General features: G+C 34.9%; 1 protein-coding gene across 1 annotated transcript in view; it reads right to left on the bottom strand.

The window, feature by feature from the left end:
* The window catches only part of LOC128024990 (protocadherin-15-like), a 194,818-nt gene that overhangs the window by 59,832 nt on the left and 121,420 nt on the right, over nucleotides 1-13,566 (bottom strand). The window contains exons 20-22 of the mRNA XM_052610923.1: nucleotides 11,031-11,336; nucleotides 4,185-4,412; nucleotides 499-615 (exon numbers count right to left, since the gene is read on the bottom strand). Coding sequence (XP_052466883.1) covers nucleotides 499-615; nucleotides 4,185-4,412; nucleotides 11,031-11,336 — 651 coding nt within the window. The remainder of the gene's footprint in view (nucleotides 1-498; nucleotides 616-4,184; nucleotides 4,413-11,030; nucleotides 11,337-13,566) is intronic.

Below are 13,566 nucleotides of genomic sequence, written 5' to 3'. Positions count from 1 at the left end.
AGATCAAGCACTGTTTACAAACGAAAATAGTCCAAAACAGTACTAAACAAATATACTGGTGGATTTCGATATGAAAGGGCAAGAGTGGATGGACTTTTTCACTGGAGGAAGCATCATTGTGGATTATGGAGTGGTATTTTGGCCAGAAGCGATGGCTTAAAATTAAAATGCCTTAATGATGGATTTGATTTTTACAAACACAGATTTTCACTTGACAAGATGTTAACTGATGGACTGGAGTCATGTGGATTACATGTTGACTATTGTGATGCTTTTATTAGCTGTTTGGACTCTTATTCTGACGGTACCCATTCACTGTAGAGGATCCAAGTGATGTCATGCTAAATTTCCATAAATCGGTTGTGTTGAAGAAACAAACTCATCAACATCTTTGATGGCTGAGGGTGAGTCAATTTTTACCTAATTTTCATTTTAGGGTGAACTATTCCTTAAATGAAACATCTCAGTGATGAAGGAACACATTTAAACTCAACTCACCAGTGGGTCCAGGTCCTCAGCATGTACGGTGGTCACTATGGTCCCTTTGATTGCGTTGGGTGCCACCATTCCCCGGTACAGCATTTGCGTGAACACTGGTGGGAAGTCGTTCATGTCCTGCCCAGACAAAGAAAATCAAACTCAGATTAGTGCCTCGACTCCTGCTCTCTTCGCCTTCCTCTACTTTTGCAGCTGTCAGACTGTGCACTAGCTCAGGCCCCATTAGCTAGCCTCGAACACTAAAACACTAAGCAAAAATGGCATTTATTCAATAGTACATCATGCAGTGCATTAAGGATGTGTCACAGTGCTAGACGCCCGGGGACTTTTTTGGGAAAAAGTTGGGTGAGGCGTAATTATAACCACTGAGAGAGCACTAAAGGCAGATGAAAAGGTTACTAGAGAGAGTAAAGAGGCAAAGATGAAACAGGGGTGCTAATATAGTGCAATAGACTGCTTCTGGAGCTGTTAACATTAAATACATTTTCTCCATACAAAAATTAATTTTTCAAAAGTGACATTTCAAGATAGATATACCCATGCCCTCAGAAGTTTGAGTTATCTCAGAGAATATAACAAAATTATAATTTTATGTTTTTATTTTAAAAATTTTTCGCTATTTTGGCAAAATATTTTTAGTTTCAGAAATGTCTGTGCATTTATAATACATTTATATATAGAATAATGTTAATGTTAATAGTGTAATATTTTTACCTTTTTTTTTCATTTTTTTTTTTTTTAGTCTGTTGTCAATATTTCAGGATAGACAAAAAGTGATATATGCTTCTCACTGTGATTTCAAATTCATTAAATTTATTTAATGGCAAATTTCCAGTGAGGAACTATATTACCCAGAATTCTAAACAGCTATCCACCAATGAGAGAAGTCACTGTTCTAGAAATGAAAATCACTGTAAAGAAAACAAAAATTATGACTTTATTCAACAATCTGTCTCCTCTGTGTCTCGCTGCATCACCGTAGCGCCATTTTGGACAATATCTGCGCTGCGCTATTCTGTATCAGTAGAACGTGTATATATGTTTGATTTGAATGAAAACAGTGCATCCGTGCAGCACGGCTGACACAGAAGAGTGTACGCTACCTGCGTTCAGCTCATATTCTCCAAAATGGCGCTACGGTGATGCGAAGTCACAAAGAGGTGAAAAATTGAACAAAGTCATTATTGTTTTTTTTTTTCACGTACAAAATGTATTCTCGTTGCTTCATTACATTACGGTTGAACCACTGATGGCAGATGGACTATTTTGATGAGGTCTTTCATACTTTTCTGGACCTTGACAGTGAAATTTAATTGGCAGTCTATGGGACAGTCACAAGCCTCCCGGTTTTCATCCAAAATATCTCAAATTATGTTCCGAAGATGAACAAAACTTTTACGGGTTTGGAACGACATGGGGGTAAGTGATTAATGACAATTTTTTCATTTTTGGGTGGAGTAACCCTTGAAATAGCTAATACATTTGTATGTATTCGAAAAATTTTGAGTAACATACAAATCTATTGTTTTATTTTCTTGACTATAAGTGAATAGTTTGATATTATGCCACCATATCATTAAATGAACTCAATATTACAGTACAATACAGATATATACAGATACAATCCACCATCGTGATGCTAAAAGTATTGTGTTCAGGAAGCTTCATTAACTCATTACTAATGCTTACTTTAGTAAATGATAATAATAATAATAAATCGAATAAATCAATGTTTGTAATGTTGTAGATCTGTTTGGATCATGGTTTATAACCATGTATACACTATTTATATATTTATATTTGGAGAAACTTTCAGATACAAGGTTGCTGTAAAAATGGTTTCTCACTTTGTTGAGGACCTTAACTTTTCCACAAAGTTGTATATGTGAAAGATACAGCAAAGTGGAAAAATGCGGTTGGCTCCCATGAATGCTGATGACACAGGTGATTCTGGGAGATGGAAGAGATGCGATGTGACCTAATACACTCAATAGAGCAGCCGTCTCCGAGTCCAAGGAGAGGCCAGGAGGGTTCTGGTATCCAAATTACACTTCCTCCCCTGTCAATCCCCCACCCTTCATCCTTCCTGTAAGAATGCGCTTATTCAAGGATGCCCTTGAGTCCTGAGTACCAACTAATAAAACTTTGCTATTGCTCACATTCTCAAAATAAAAGGTCATGAGAAAGTACTTTGAAGTGAAATTGGTATTTTTTTCTCTTATTTCAAATGCTCACACATCTATTTGTCTTCTACCTCCCCAGATAAAAAAATAAATCTGTCAAGCCTTAGAGTAAATCTGCAAAGTGTAGTGAGTTCACAATGGTGCTCTTAGTCGCACTGGGACCATTTTCTCCATCAGGATGGTGCCTTGGGGCTTCTATCCCATCATAATCACTCCAAGTTTCCATGCATCAGGTAGCACATTCATTTCCACCGTTCACTTTTTCATTTTCCACAGCAACTAATTATCAATTAGCCACACCATGCACAGAAGGAAAATTAATAAATAATCCCAACACAGAAACAATTATGGGTTCTTGGGAGACTGTAGAGGACGTAATAAGCTTTGTTTCTCCTTGCATGAAAATGCTTTTACTTAAACTCTTTTTCGTTTAAGCTGAAACCTACCAAACTGCAGGTGGTTTGGGAAATGAAATAAACATAAAAAAATAAATATAATCCTAAACAACTGGTTAAATCTCTAACAGTGCACTTGCTCTTTTGTTGAAGCTTGACCACAGAACAATAGAACATTTACATGAACAAGGGAAGCTAAAGGATCTCATATAGGATGACAGAAGAGCTCAAATAGGCTGATAGTGTTTGAATTGATACATTAAATGCAATTCATAAAAAAATATAACAAATTATATAACAATTTATTAATTTATTTAACCATTTATATAACTAAGTTAAACACTGTGATTAACAGTCGCAAATCTATACATTTAACTTCCATTCACTGAAATGAATCAGACCTATGTGTATATGAAAGAGAGGACAATTAAGGAGAGCACATCTGAATATTTGCTGTAATGCTGTTTGCAAAAGATTGTGACCAAAAAAATTATATCTGTAGTCTTACTTGTTTTTATTTATTTATTTATTTATTATATATATATATATATATATATATATATATATATATATATATATATATATATATATATATATATATATATATATATATATATATATATATATATATATATATATTACAAATATCATGTGTGAATTGATAGTGATATATTTTAGTGATGCACAGAAAACTATTTTTCACTGAAACCAAAATTAATGTTTTCATTTAACCAAGTCTGAAACCAAAAATAAAGTTTCATTAATCCATGCGACTAACTTCCGTGTTTTTTGCCCTTGTACGAAATTCCCATTCTCATGGATTCTGCCTGTGAAAATTTGTTGAACAGTGGTAAATGTGAAGAAAAATTTACAGCTTATAATAGCATAAATACATTAAATTACTTTGAATGTTGAAATATGTTCTTAAAACTATAAAAATAGTCACCCATTCTAAGAATTGGTTTGCGGGTCCCCCAAACAAACAACAGCAGCCTTAAATTGGAAAATGGTCATATCATAGCTGTCTGGGGACATTAATAAGAAGGCAGTCGACTAAGTGACAAAGGAGTTTGGTTGGAATTGTGGAACATAATTAAGACTCTCTTACCAATACAGTGACCGTAACAGAGGCCAACCCCGGTGGCATTTTGCCGCTTCCTCCATCCACAGCTTCCACCACGAAGGTCCATGTTGTCCTATTCGGTAAGAGTTTCTCGAAATCAAGTGAGTGAAGCACCTTCAGCTCTCCAGTAAGAGAGTTCACTGCAAACAGCTCTCTGGCCTCATCGGTCCTGATACGGTACGTGACATTGGCATCCAGATCAGGGTCCAGTGCCTGAGTGAGACAATCATTAGGTCCAAAACACTTTGGATGAGTAATTCTAATCTCGGCATTAATTAAACCCTTAAATTTCTTCTGAATAAACCAAATGATCGGGTTACATTAATGATTGAAATGAATCCTGTAGTGACCCAGAAGCGATGAGTAAATTAGAAAGATATTTCACCGGCAACAAGGCACTGAGCTGTGGGAACTCACAAATTAACCATTATGACAAACTAAACAACATCCCGAGAGGACACAGGCATTTGGAAGGTTGTGGAGTGTAGCTCCTGAGGATAAAATTGTGTCTGGTCTTGTATTGCAGTTGGTCAGTTCTGTCCAAAACAGATTAAGGTGAATCTAGCAACATTTTATCAAGTTGTTTGATGTATATATTGTGGCAGCTCACCAATGAAACATCCATTTAGTGACTGGAAATGTTAATGCTCTATCTTATAAAAAAAAAAAAAAAAAAAAAAAAACCTTACCACCTACACTAAACCCTAACAGATAAAAAAAATATGCAATTTTCATGATACCTCGTATTTTGTGCAAATTATGAAAATTTTGCATACTCTGCAAAGGGTATGGAGGTTTATGTGCACAACTATATATATATATATATATATATATATATATATATATATATATATATATATATGTATATATATAACTGGGTCCTAAAGCAAATCCAGTTAGGAGCTACTGATGTTATCCGCGATTCAAGCTTTAAGGGATAGTTTAGAACATAAATTAATGCCCTGCCATAATTATTTCATCCCAATGTCTTTCTTCCATGGAAAACACAAGGCAACATATTGAAGAATGCCACAGCTCTCAAATCTCATCTGTGCATATGATAGTAGTTCATCAAAACACGTTACAATAAGGATTGAGGTCAATGATGTTAAATGCATAGCTGCATCATTTGACAGAAGCTTGATCATGCGGAAATGTGAATAAAATTTAAGATTAAACAACTTTTTCACTGGAGAAAGCAATATTTTGTAAAGAGGACTCATTTCTTTGCCAAAAGTAACAGTTTGAAGTTTGAAACCTCTTGATGATGGATTTGTTTATTAACATGCAGCTTTTCATTTCTCAAGATGCTAATTGATAGACTGGAGTCATGGGAACAGGGCTGCCAACTCTTATGCATTCAGTTTATGACTCACACAATTTACACTTTTCTCATGCGCTCATGCCGCACGTCCATTTTCTCATGCAGCACCCTAGGTTGAAAATGTTTTAGGATATTCGTGAATCAGATTTAGTTAACGCTCCAGTGTGTATTTTTGTTTGCACTATGGAGGACATCAAAGTTTCTATTTACAACGTGTTTTTGTAGCGTTGAGCAATGTAGCCAATCACAGACAGATCTGTTAATACTTGAACAACTCTGATTGGCCATTCCTTTCAAATAAACCCCAGATTTTGTTCCCCATGCACGTGAATCCTCTCAATGTAACTTAATGTAAATAAGAGGTGAATTGATTATGAAGGAACTTTGTGAGATCGCGATGAACTGAAGTGACTTTTAATGTTTATAAAAGAAGTGCTATTAGGCTAAATATAATAATTTCAGAATTTGTATTTACAAAATATATTTTTATGTGCTAATGGTTATATACTGTACAAGCAGCAAAGTTTTGGGAGTGACTGACATATCCCTCATCCCTAACAAAAATGAGGGAGTCCTTTAACCCTTTCGAGTCGATTAACGCATATATGCGTTTTGAGTCATTTTCACCTGATAACCCTGAAAAGAACTTAAACTACACTCTCAGTTTTAATCGTACAGATAAGAGCAATACATCAATCGAATCTGTAAAGGGTCTAGTTTTTTTTGGATACAGACATAATAACAAAAAACCTTTGTGCACTTATAAAATAAAAATAACAAACAAGGTGCGCTGTCTACAGTCTTTATCTCCGCTGATCGTCATGTACAAACATTTCATTAAAATGAACTGTAACTCCGTGAATACTCAACGAAGAGACATGAGAGAGATATCTATAGAAAGCCTGGAATGTCTACTTTTAAACTAAACAAGTGCTGCCGAAAACAAATATTCTGAGATAAAGTAATCCATATGAAAACAACGCAATGTCTGTTTTTCATATCTCCGCTCATTATATCTAATGTGACCACGCCCCCGCGCTTAACCCGCTATTCAGATTCAAACTGAAGCGCGCGGCTTGAATACGCCCACACAGAAGAAAAAGCAGCGAGACTGTTCTTCAAGTTTTTATTTTATTTTACTGTTTGCTTCGCGATGAGAGGAATAAGACATAATTCACCCCAAAAAGATGTGGTGTGGTTGAGGATTTGAGAAATGGATTTCCTCAGAAAAAAGAATGAAGCGCTTTATTCAGCAGAGATCATAAACATGAGTAAGTCTCTTTTTATTTATTTGTACTAGTTTTCACATAACGTGTAAACATTTTACTAGTTAGACTTTTTCCAAATACTTTTTCCAAACTATAATTCCTGACTAAATGTATAATCAAGTGAAACATTATGAAGTTTCAATAACAATATACAATACTATACCATTCAAAAGCTTGATGTAAATAATATAAATGTGACAAATAGAGATAACTCTAACAAATGTAAAAACAATGCAGTTCTTTCAATTTATTCCCCCTAAAAAAACCTGAAAAATATTATCAGCTCTTTTCAACATTAATAATAATAATAATAATAATGAAGATGATGATAAATGGGGTTTATTTGGTAGAAAATAAGATTGTTAAAAGGATTTCTGAAGGATTGTGTGACTGAAGTAAGGATGCCAAAAAATTTGAAAGTCAGCTTTGATTGTTCCTAATAAACTGTTTAACTGCTCCCCCAAGTGGATATTAAATTATGTTGTGGGATAATTAAATATATTCTTAATAAACTACAAACATAAAATTATATACTTTTATTTTGTTCTCACATTCTTTCTTGTAAGTCCTCCATCAGAGTGGCACAGTTGAATGAGAGGCTCATTATGCAGCTCATTATGCAGGCCTTTGTCTTCTCAGGTGTAAATCACAATGATATTCATGATAGTTGACGCCTACTCGCATATGACTTTTACCAACAAAAAGTGTTTTAGAAAATTTAAATCAATATATTGTTTTCTGTGAGTGAGTAAACAAGATGATTTTCACATAATTTAGAAAGAAAAATTCTAGGCTACAAGCTCCAGTTCTCAACTTTTCCGGCAATCAATTTTATGTATGTGTTTTATTGCCTTATTCAAGTGATTTAACATTTTTAGTTTTTCACTAACCATGCATAACATTTTTTTTCTCAAAAATACAATCATGTACATGCATGCATTTCACATATTATTATAGCCCAGTTTGTGCTGATTACAGTGATATTAGACTTTACCCATTTAGACATTTATAAGAAACTGAAAAAAGCACAAATGTCAGGGCATGACAAAACTTCTCAAGGCCCCAAAAATACCCTTAGACTCCAGAGGGTTAAGAGTGGGTTAAAAATAATAGAATTTGTCAAAATAGATGTTCATTAAAGATCCCATGACGTGGATTATTTTCTTTTTTTAAATGCTTTTTTAATGTTTCCTGATGTGTACTTATATTGCTCGTATGATTTTTACATTTAAAATTTAGAAATTGAATGCATTTTTATATCCAGATTTTAGCCCTCAGGCTTGAATGCTCTGTATGAAGGGGCATGTCTGCTGTGATACCTGTGATACCAACTGTTGACATCTTTGCATTTGAAATGCGTATTACATTTGGAACCCCTCTCAAATATTTTTACTAATTTTTTTTACTATTACAGCTGTTGAGATGAACGAATCGTGGAAGTGTTGATTATAGCATTATTTGTTTTTCCCATCACATGAAAGGCTGCAGAGATGAGCATTGAGTAGACAGAGTCTGTTTATCACGTGAATGCAGTGATCTCGTCATTGCAACGCGTTTTCTCTAACAAAATACTTTCACCACAGATAACAGCAAGCACAATATCGTCATGAATACAGTAAGAGCTTCGTTGTGCAGCATAAAAGCGTCAGTCATTATAACGGCAGTCTGGGCAAGTGTACAGATATATTTGCTATGTGTGATTGACAGCTCCGAACAATAGCGTTCTTTGATTGCTCTCTGTAGTTAAATCACAATTTAAATAAAAGGTTTGTTTCATGCTACTAAGAGAAACAACGTGAAGTTGACCGATTAGACACTGGCTTGATTCACTGATGCATAAACAGTATTAAACGATTTAGAAAGAAAGTCTTGTGTGAGCTTGAATAATTAGCTACACATCAGAAACCACTGATCGCAGATCAGGCATTAATGAACACTGTTACTCACTGTTTGTAGTGCCGCTGTCGAATCCATATAAATAAAAATCTGTTTGGAACGCCTGTGCTAACATTGTGACTGAATTAAATGTAAATGTTTGGGAGAGCAAAGCAGAGAAAGGGGAGGTAACCTTTCCCCATATGATGACATAAGGGGAGGATTCCAGATCGGCCCGTCTGAGCTCTCGTTTTCTCAAAGGCAGAGCAGGACAGCCCTCAAAGGCAGGGCTTGGTTTACACCTATCAAAATTTCTAGCTACTTGGGGATCATATACAGGCTAGGGAAACTCATATTAATGTTAAAAAACCTCATAAAATAAAATGTTCATGTCATGGGACCTTTAAGTATTTTAAATGCAGACACATTGATTAATAGAAAAATATTAAAATGTTCATAAAATAAAAATGTGGTTGCAATCATTTACAAAATGAATGACTAATAAATCTTGCAATTCTCTCACTGCACATTACTATTTTTGTTGTGGTAAAAAGTCAATAGTTCCCTATTAAGGGAACTTTGAATGGTGACCTCTATGATTAGCCAATATATATATAAGATCTGATATATAATATTATATAAAATGATTAATACAAACACTTACATACACCATTTTTGCTTTAGATAAAAATAAAGGTGTGAATCTCATGCTCTTTCATATGGACAGTTTCTAATGAGGGTTTCAAACTTGCAGAGCAGATTTCCTACGTGGGACTCGATACTGGCGGTGGGGCGCAGGTGCAGCTCATCTTCAATCACTACACCTGGCCTCACTCCTCGTTCCCACGCCTCTTGGCCCCGCCCCACACGCCACAGGCTGGTTTTAGGAAAAATGCATCATTTGGTTTGGCTTTTGCCATTTTTGCAGCTGCATAGGCCTACAGGGTATTACATACAATATAATATGGTTTTGTTTGTTTTTTTCTCAGGAGAGATGAAGGCTTCTGAGAAAGAGACAAAGAAACTGTCGAAAGAGACAAAGAAACTGTCGAAAGAGACGTGCATCTGCCAAAGAGACAAAAACTTTTGTTCTTAATGTATAGCCCATGCTGCTTTGCTCTATTTTCAGTTTTAATTGTATGCAGCAACGCTGCAGTAATTTTGCCAATACAAATGTAAAAATATACTGCAGTAATAAGAAACTGTCCTGAGACAGCATGTAGGCCTAATCATTTTTTAAGCTTTTCTTTATTTTTGGTTAGTCCAAGTCAGGTCCTCGGAAATGTGTACACCAAGGTATTTGAAGCTGCTCATTCCTGAATACACTCTTGCATTTAAATGCGACTGATTTTTTTTTTTTTTTTTTTGATTTACTTAAATTGTATGAAAGCAAGTAAAGAAGGCTCCCTTTAAAATCACTGAAGTTGTCAATTAATGAAGCTCTTTTTTATATTGTGTGCACTTTGTTGATTATAATGGGAGAACTTGAGTTGAAACGTGAGGGCATTTTAGTAATCCATCCATTCTTTTCAGTTTCAGTGATTTAGCTAAATTATGGCCAGGTTTAATTTATTCGTTTCTTGTTTTAGTTTGGCCTAAATAATGGGAGCGAATTTATTCAGTGCCTCACGTTTTACTAAAATAATGGAAATCATTTATAAAACACGCAACAATTTCTTAATCAGTGTACAGACAGATATCTTTTCCCCAAGTAGTTATCTGTCAAAATAAAGGACAGGTAACGAATAACAAAGTATGTGAGTGTTTTATTCTGTTTTATTCACTTTAAGTACGAACATAACTTCATAACTAGTCTACAAAATATTCATCTGTGAATATTAAATATTTTAACTACAGTGTTTTTCTTTCATTTTCCGCCGACTGCAGCCATCAAATGTAATACACAAGTAAAGCAAAGCTTACGACTATTTGCGAAAATATCCTTTGATGCGTTTAATTGATAACCTAGTTTTAAAGCGCCACTCAGCGGTCAAAAGCTGCAAATGCACTTTGCAGATGCGGTGGTGGCGCTCGCGGCGATAGAAAGCACTCTGGTTGGCCACCTAATGTATGTTTTTAAAGAATGTCTTTTAAGCAGGTTACAAACATGTTATGGATTTTCCCTAAGGGTCTCTCAGTAAGTCAAGTTAAGAAGCTACATATTCCATACTCCACAGCCAAGAACCCCTTTACAAATGTAAAACATGTCAACTTGTTTTAAGACAACTTGTCAACTTGTTTTAAGACAACATTAGCAAAGAAAAAATGCTTTCCAGAGGCTAATTTGATGTACTCATGTTTTTGATCTGGCTATGATTGATGTGTTGGCTATGCATGTGGTATGTGTGTATGTGTGTAACTTACACTGACATTGAGGATGATCATGTCCACTGGGCTGTTTTCTGGCAGTGTGACATGATATGCAGGCTGGGAGAAGGCTGGGCTGTTGTCATCCACGTCCAAAACTTTGATGGAGAGTGTGACAGTGGTCCGGCGAGGGTCCTTGGCCCCATCTGAAGCCTGCACGACCAAATCATACTGAGCCCTTTCCTCACGGTCCAGAGGCACAGCTGTGAAGATGCTGCCATTAGTGCTGATCCTGAAGAGATCTCTGTGACTGACCAGTTGGTATCGGACCTGTCCGTTAACGCCCAGGTCCAGATCAGTAGCCTAGATGAAGACACACACAAACATTTATATAGATATCTGAAAGACGACATGCATTGCATAAATAGTCAATTACAGTCATATGTGCTTGCTAGACATTTAATAACTGACTTGAATTTTCTAAAAAAAAAATGTCATCAGCTGTTTTTGACTATTGGATTTCTTTTATTAAAAAAATATAAAGAGATTGCTGGGCGGATTTCAATTTGCAGGATTTTAATTTTGAATTGTTAGATTTAAACATATGGACTACTCTATATCAGTGAACAAATGTCTTCAGTAAGATCATTATGTACAAAATGCAAAAGTTCAAGTTCAGATTGTTTTTATGTTTTTGAAAAGTTTCTTATGCTAACCAAGGTTCTATTAATGTGATAAAAAATATAGTAAAAACAGTAAACATTGTGACGTATTATTACAATTTAAAATAATACTTATATTAAATTTTTTTCATTTTGGTAACACTTCAGATTCAGTTAAGTAAAATTACTATCATGAACTACATGAACAATTATTAATTTAATGTTAAAATGTTGATTTCAACATACATATTAATATTCATGTTAGATAAATTATCATTTATATTATTTAAGTGTTTAATGCTACAAAGTTACATTACTTAACATAAAAAATAGCAATGAACAATAAAATATTAATAACAGATGGATAGATTAATAAAAGCGGCAAAAATGTTCATTATCAGTACATAAAACCTTCAAAAACTAATGTTAAGTTTTTCCATGAACATGAATTCCCATAGTGTTGCCATTTCAATTTTAAAATTCCCTTCATTCCCCCACCCCAGGTGTTCATGACTGTGGGATCCCCGCCCCACACAGAGAGAAATAACCTGTTCATATGGCTGTGAAAACATAACGTTAGTTTATAATTTCAACACGACACCACACAAAGTCACCGAACCACACAATCCACAATCAACCCCACCAAAGACACCTGCTTCATCAGCAGGGTGAAGAGACAATCAACAAAAACACCAGCAAGATTTGTGACTCCCTGCAGTGGTGCAGACAGGTGCACTGTGTTGTTCTTTGAGATTCCCCACTCAGCTCACAGACACCAGTAAAAAGTCTGACTAAATCTTAGCGGTAAAGGAATAGTTCACCCAGTAATTAAAATTACCATTGTTTATTCACCCTCGTGTCATTCCAAACCCATTTAACAAGCATTTAAGCTTCAAAAAGAATAATAAAAAAAAAAAAAAAAAAAAAAAAAATTGTCCATACAACTCATTTTCGTTATTTTACAACTTAACAGCTTGAGTCCTCACCTTTTTCATTGTAAGGTAAAGAACATCTAGGATTTTCCTAGAAGTCTCTTCTTTTCTGATTCATGGAAGAAAGTCTCATGGAAGAAAGTCTCATGGTATAACCTGGGAATGTTTCTTCAAGTTTCTTTATTTAGACAGCCTTAAATATCAGATTTAATGGCATCAAGCAAACTCCCAACTGTGTTATCTGCTTCTTTTGCACCTCATTGACACTCAGGCAAAGTGCTTTTGATTCAGGTAAGCCCTGAAACAAAGACTTCCAAGACTGGCTGCTATACAGTTTACAGATGCAGATAGAACTAATACTGTTCTTCGCCAAAAGGTCGGGTCTAAACTCAATTACTACCACCAAAGCTGAAAAACTAAAGTCAATGACAGTCTCGACCCTTTGACAGGTCTTTGAAGAGCCACATGTTCCATGTTTAAATGAGCACAATCCAAAAAATCTAGCTCTACGATATGTATTAGTGAAGGGATAAAAGCTTGCTTCCAATGGTCCTATCCAGTGAGTTACAGTGATGTCTTTAATTTGAGTTGTTTCATATATAATTATGAGATAAATGCTAAAAAGAAATGTCAGTAACACAGACAGTTCAGGGAAAGTTTTAGCATGCAGTAACTGAAGCAGTGGTGACAGTGTGCTTTCTAATGCCCACCAAGCTTGTCAAAAGTAACAGTTAAAGTGAATAATACTAAAATTGTATTTAATAAGACACTAACTATGGTAATCGAAAAGCCTTTAACAGCTCACAGCATCACATCAACAGTAGTTGCCACTTTCATCAACAATGAACAATGTGATTGCTACAAATAAAATTGTAAAAAAAAAAAAAAAAGAACTGTTGTTCTTAAATATTTAATAACTTCGGACCGCTAATCCTATCTGAATGATTTAAAAAGTGCCATAAAGCGGAGATTATACTACTTTCTCTCATCTGGATATTC

The sequence above is a fragment of the Carassius gibelio genome, chromosome A12 (genome assembly GCF_023724105.1).
Source record: "Carassius gibelio isolate Cgi1373 ecotype wild population from Czech Republic chromosome A12, carGib1.2-hapl.c, whole genome shotgun sequence".
Lineage (NCBI taxonomy): Eukaryota > Metazoa > Chordata > Actinopteri > Cypriniformes > Cyprinidae > Carassius > Carassius gibelio.
This window is presented reverse-complemented; position numbering and strand designations above follow the sequence as displayed.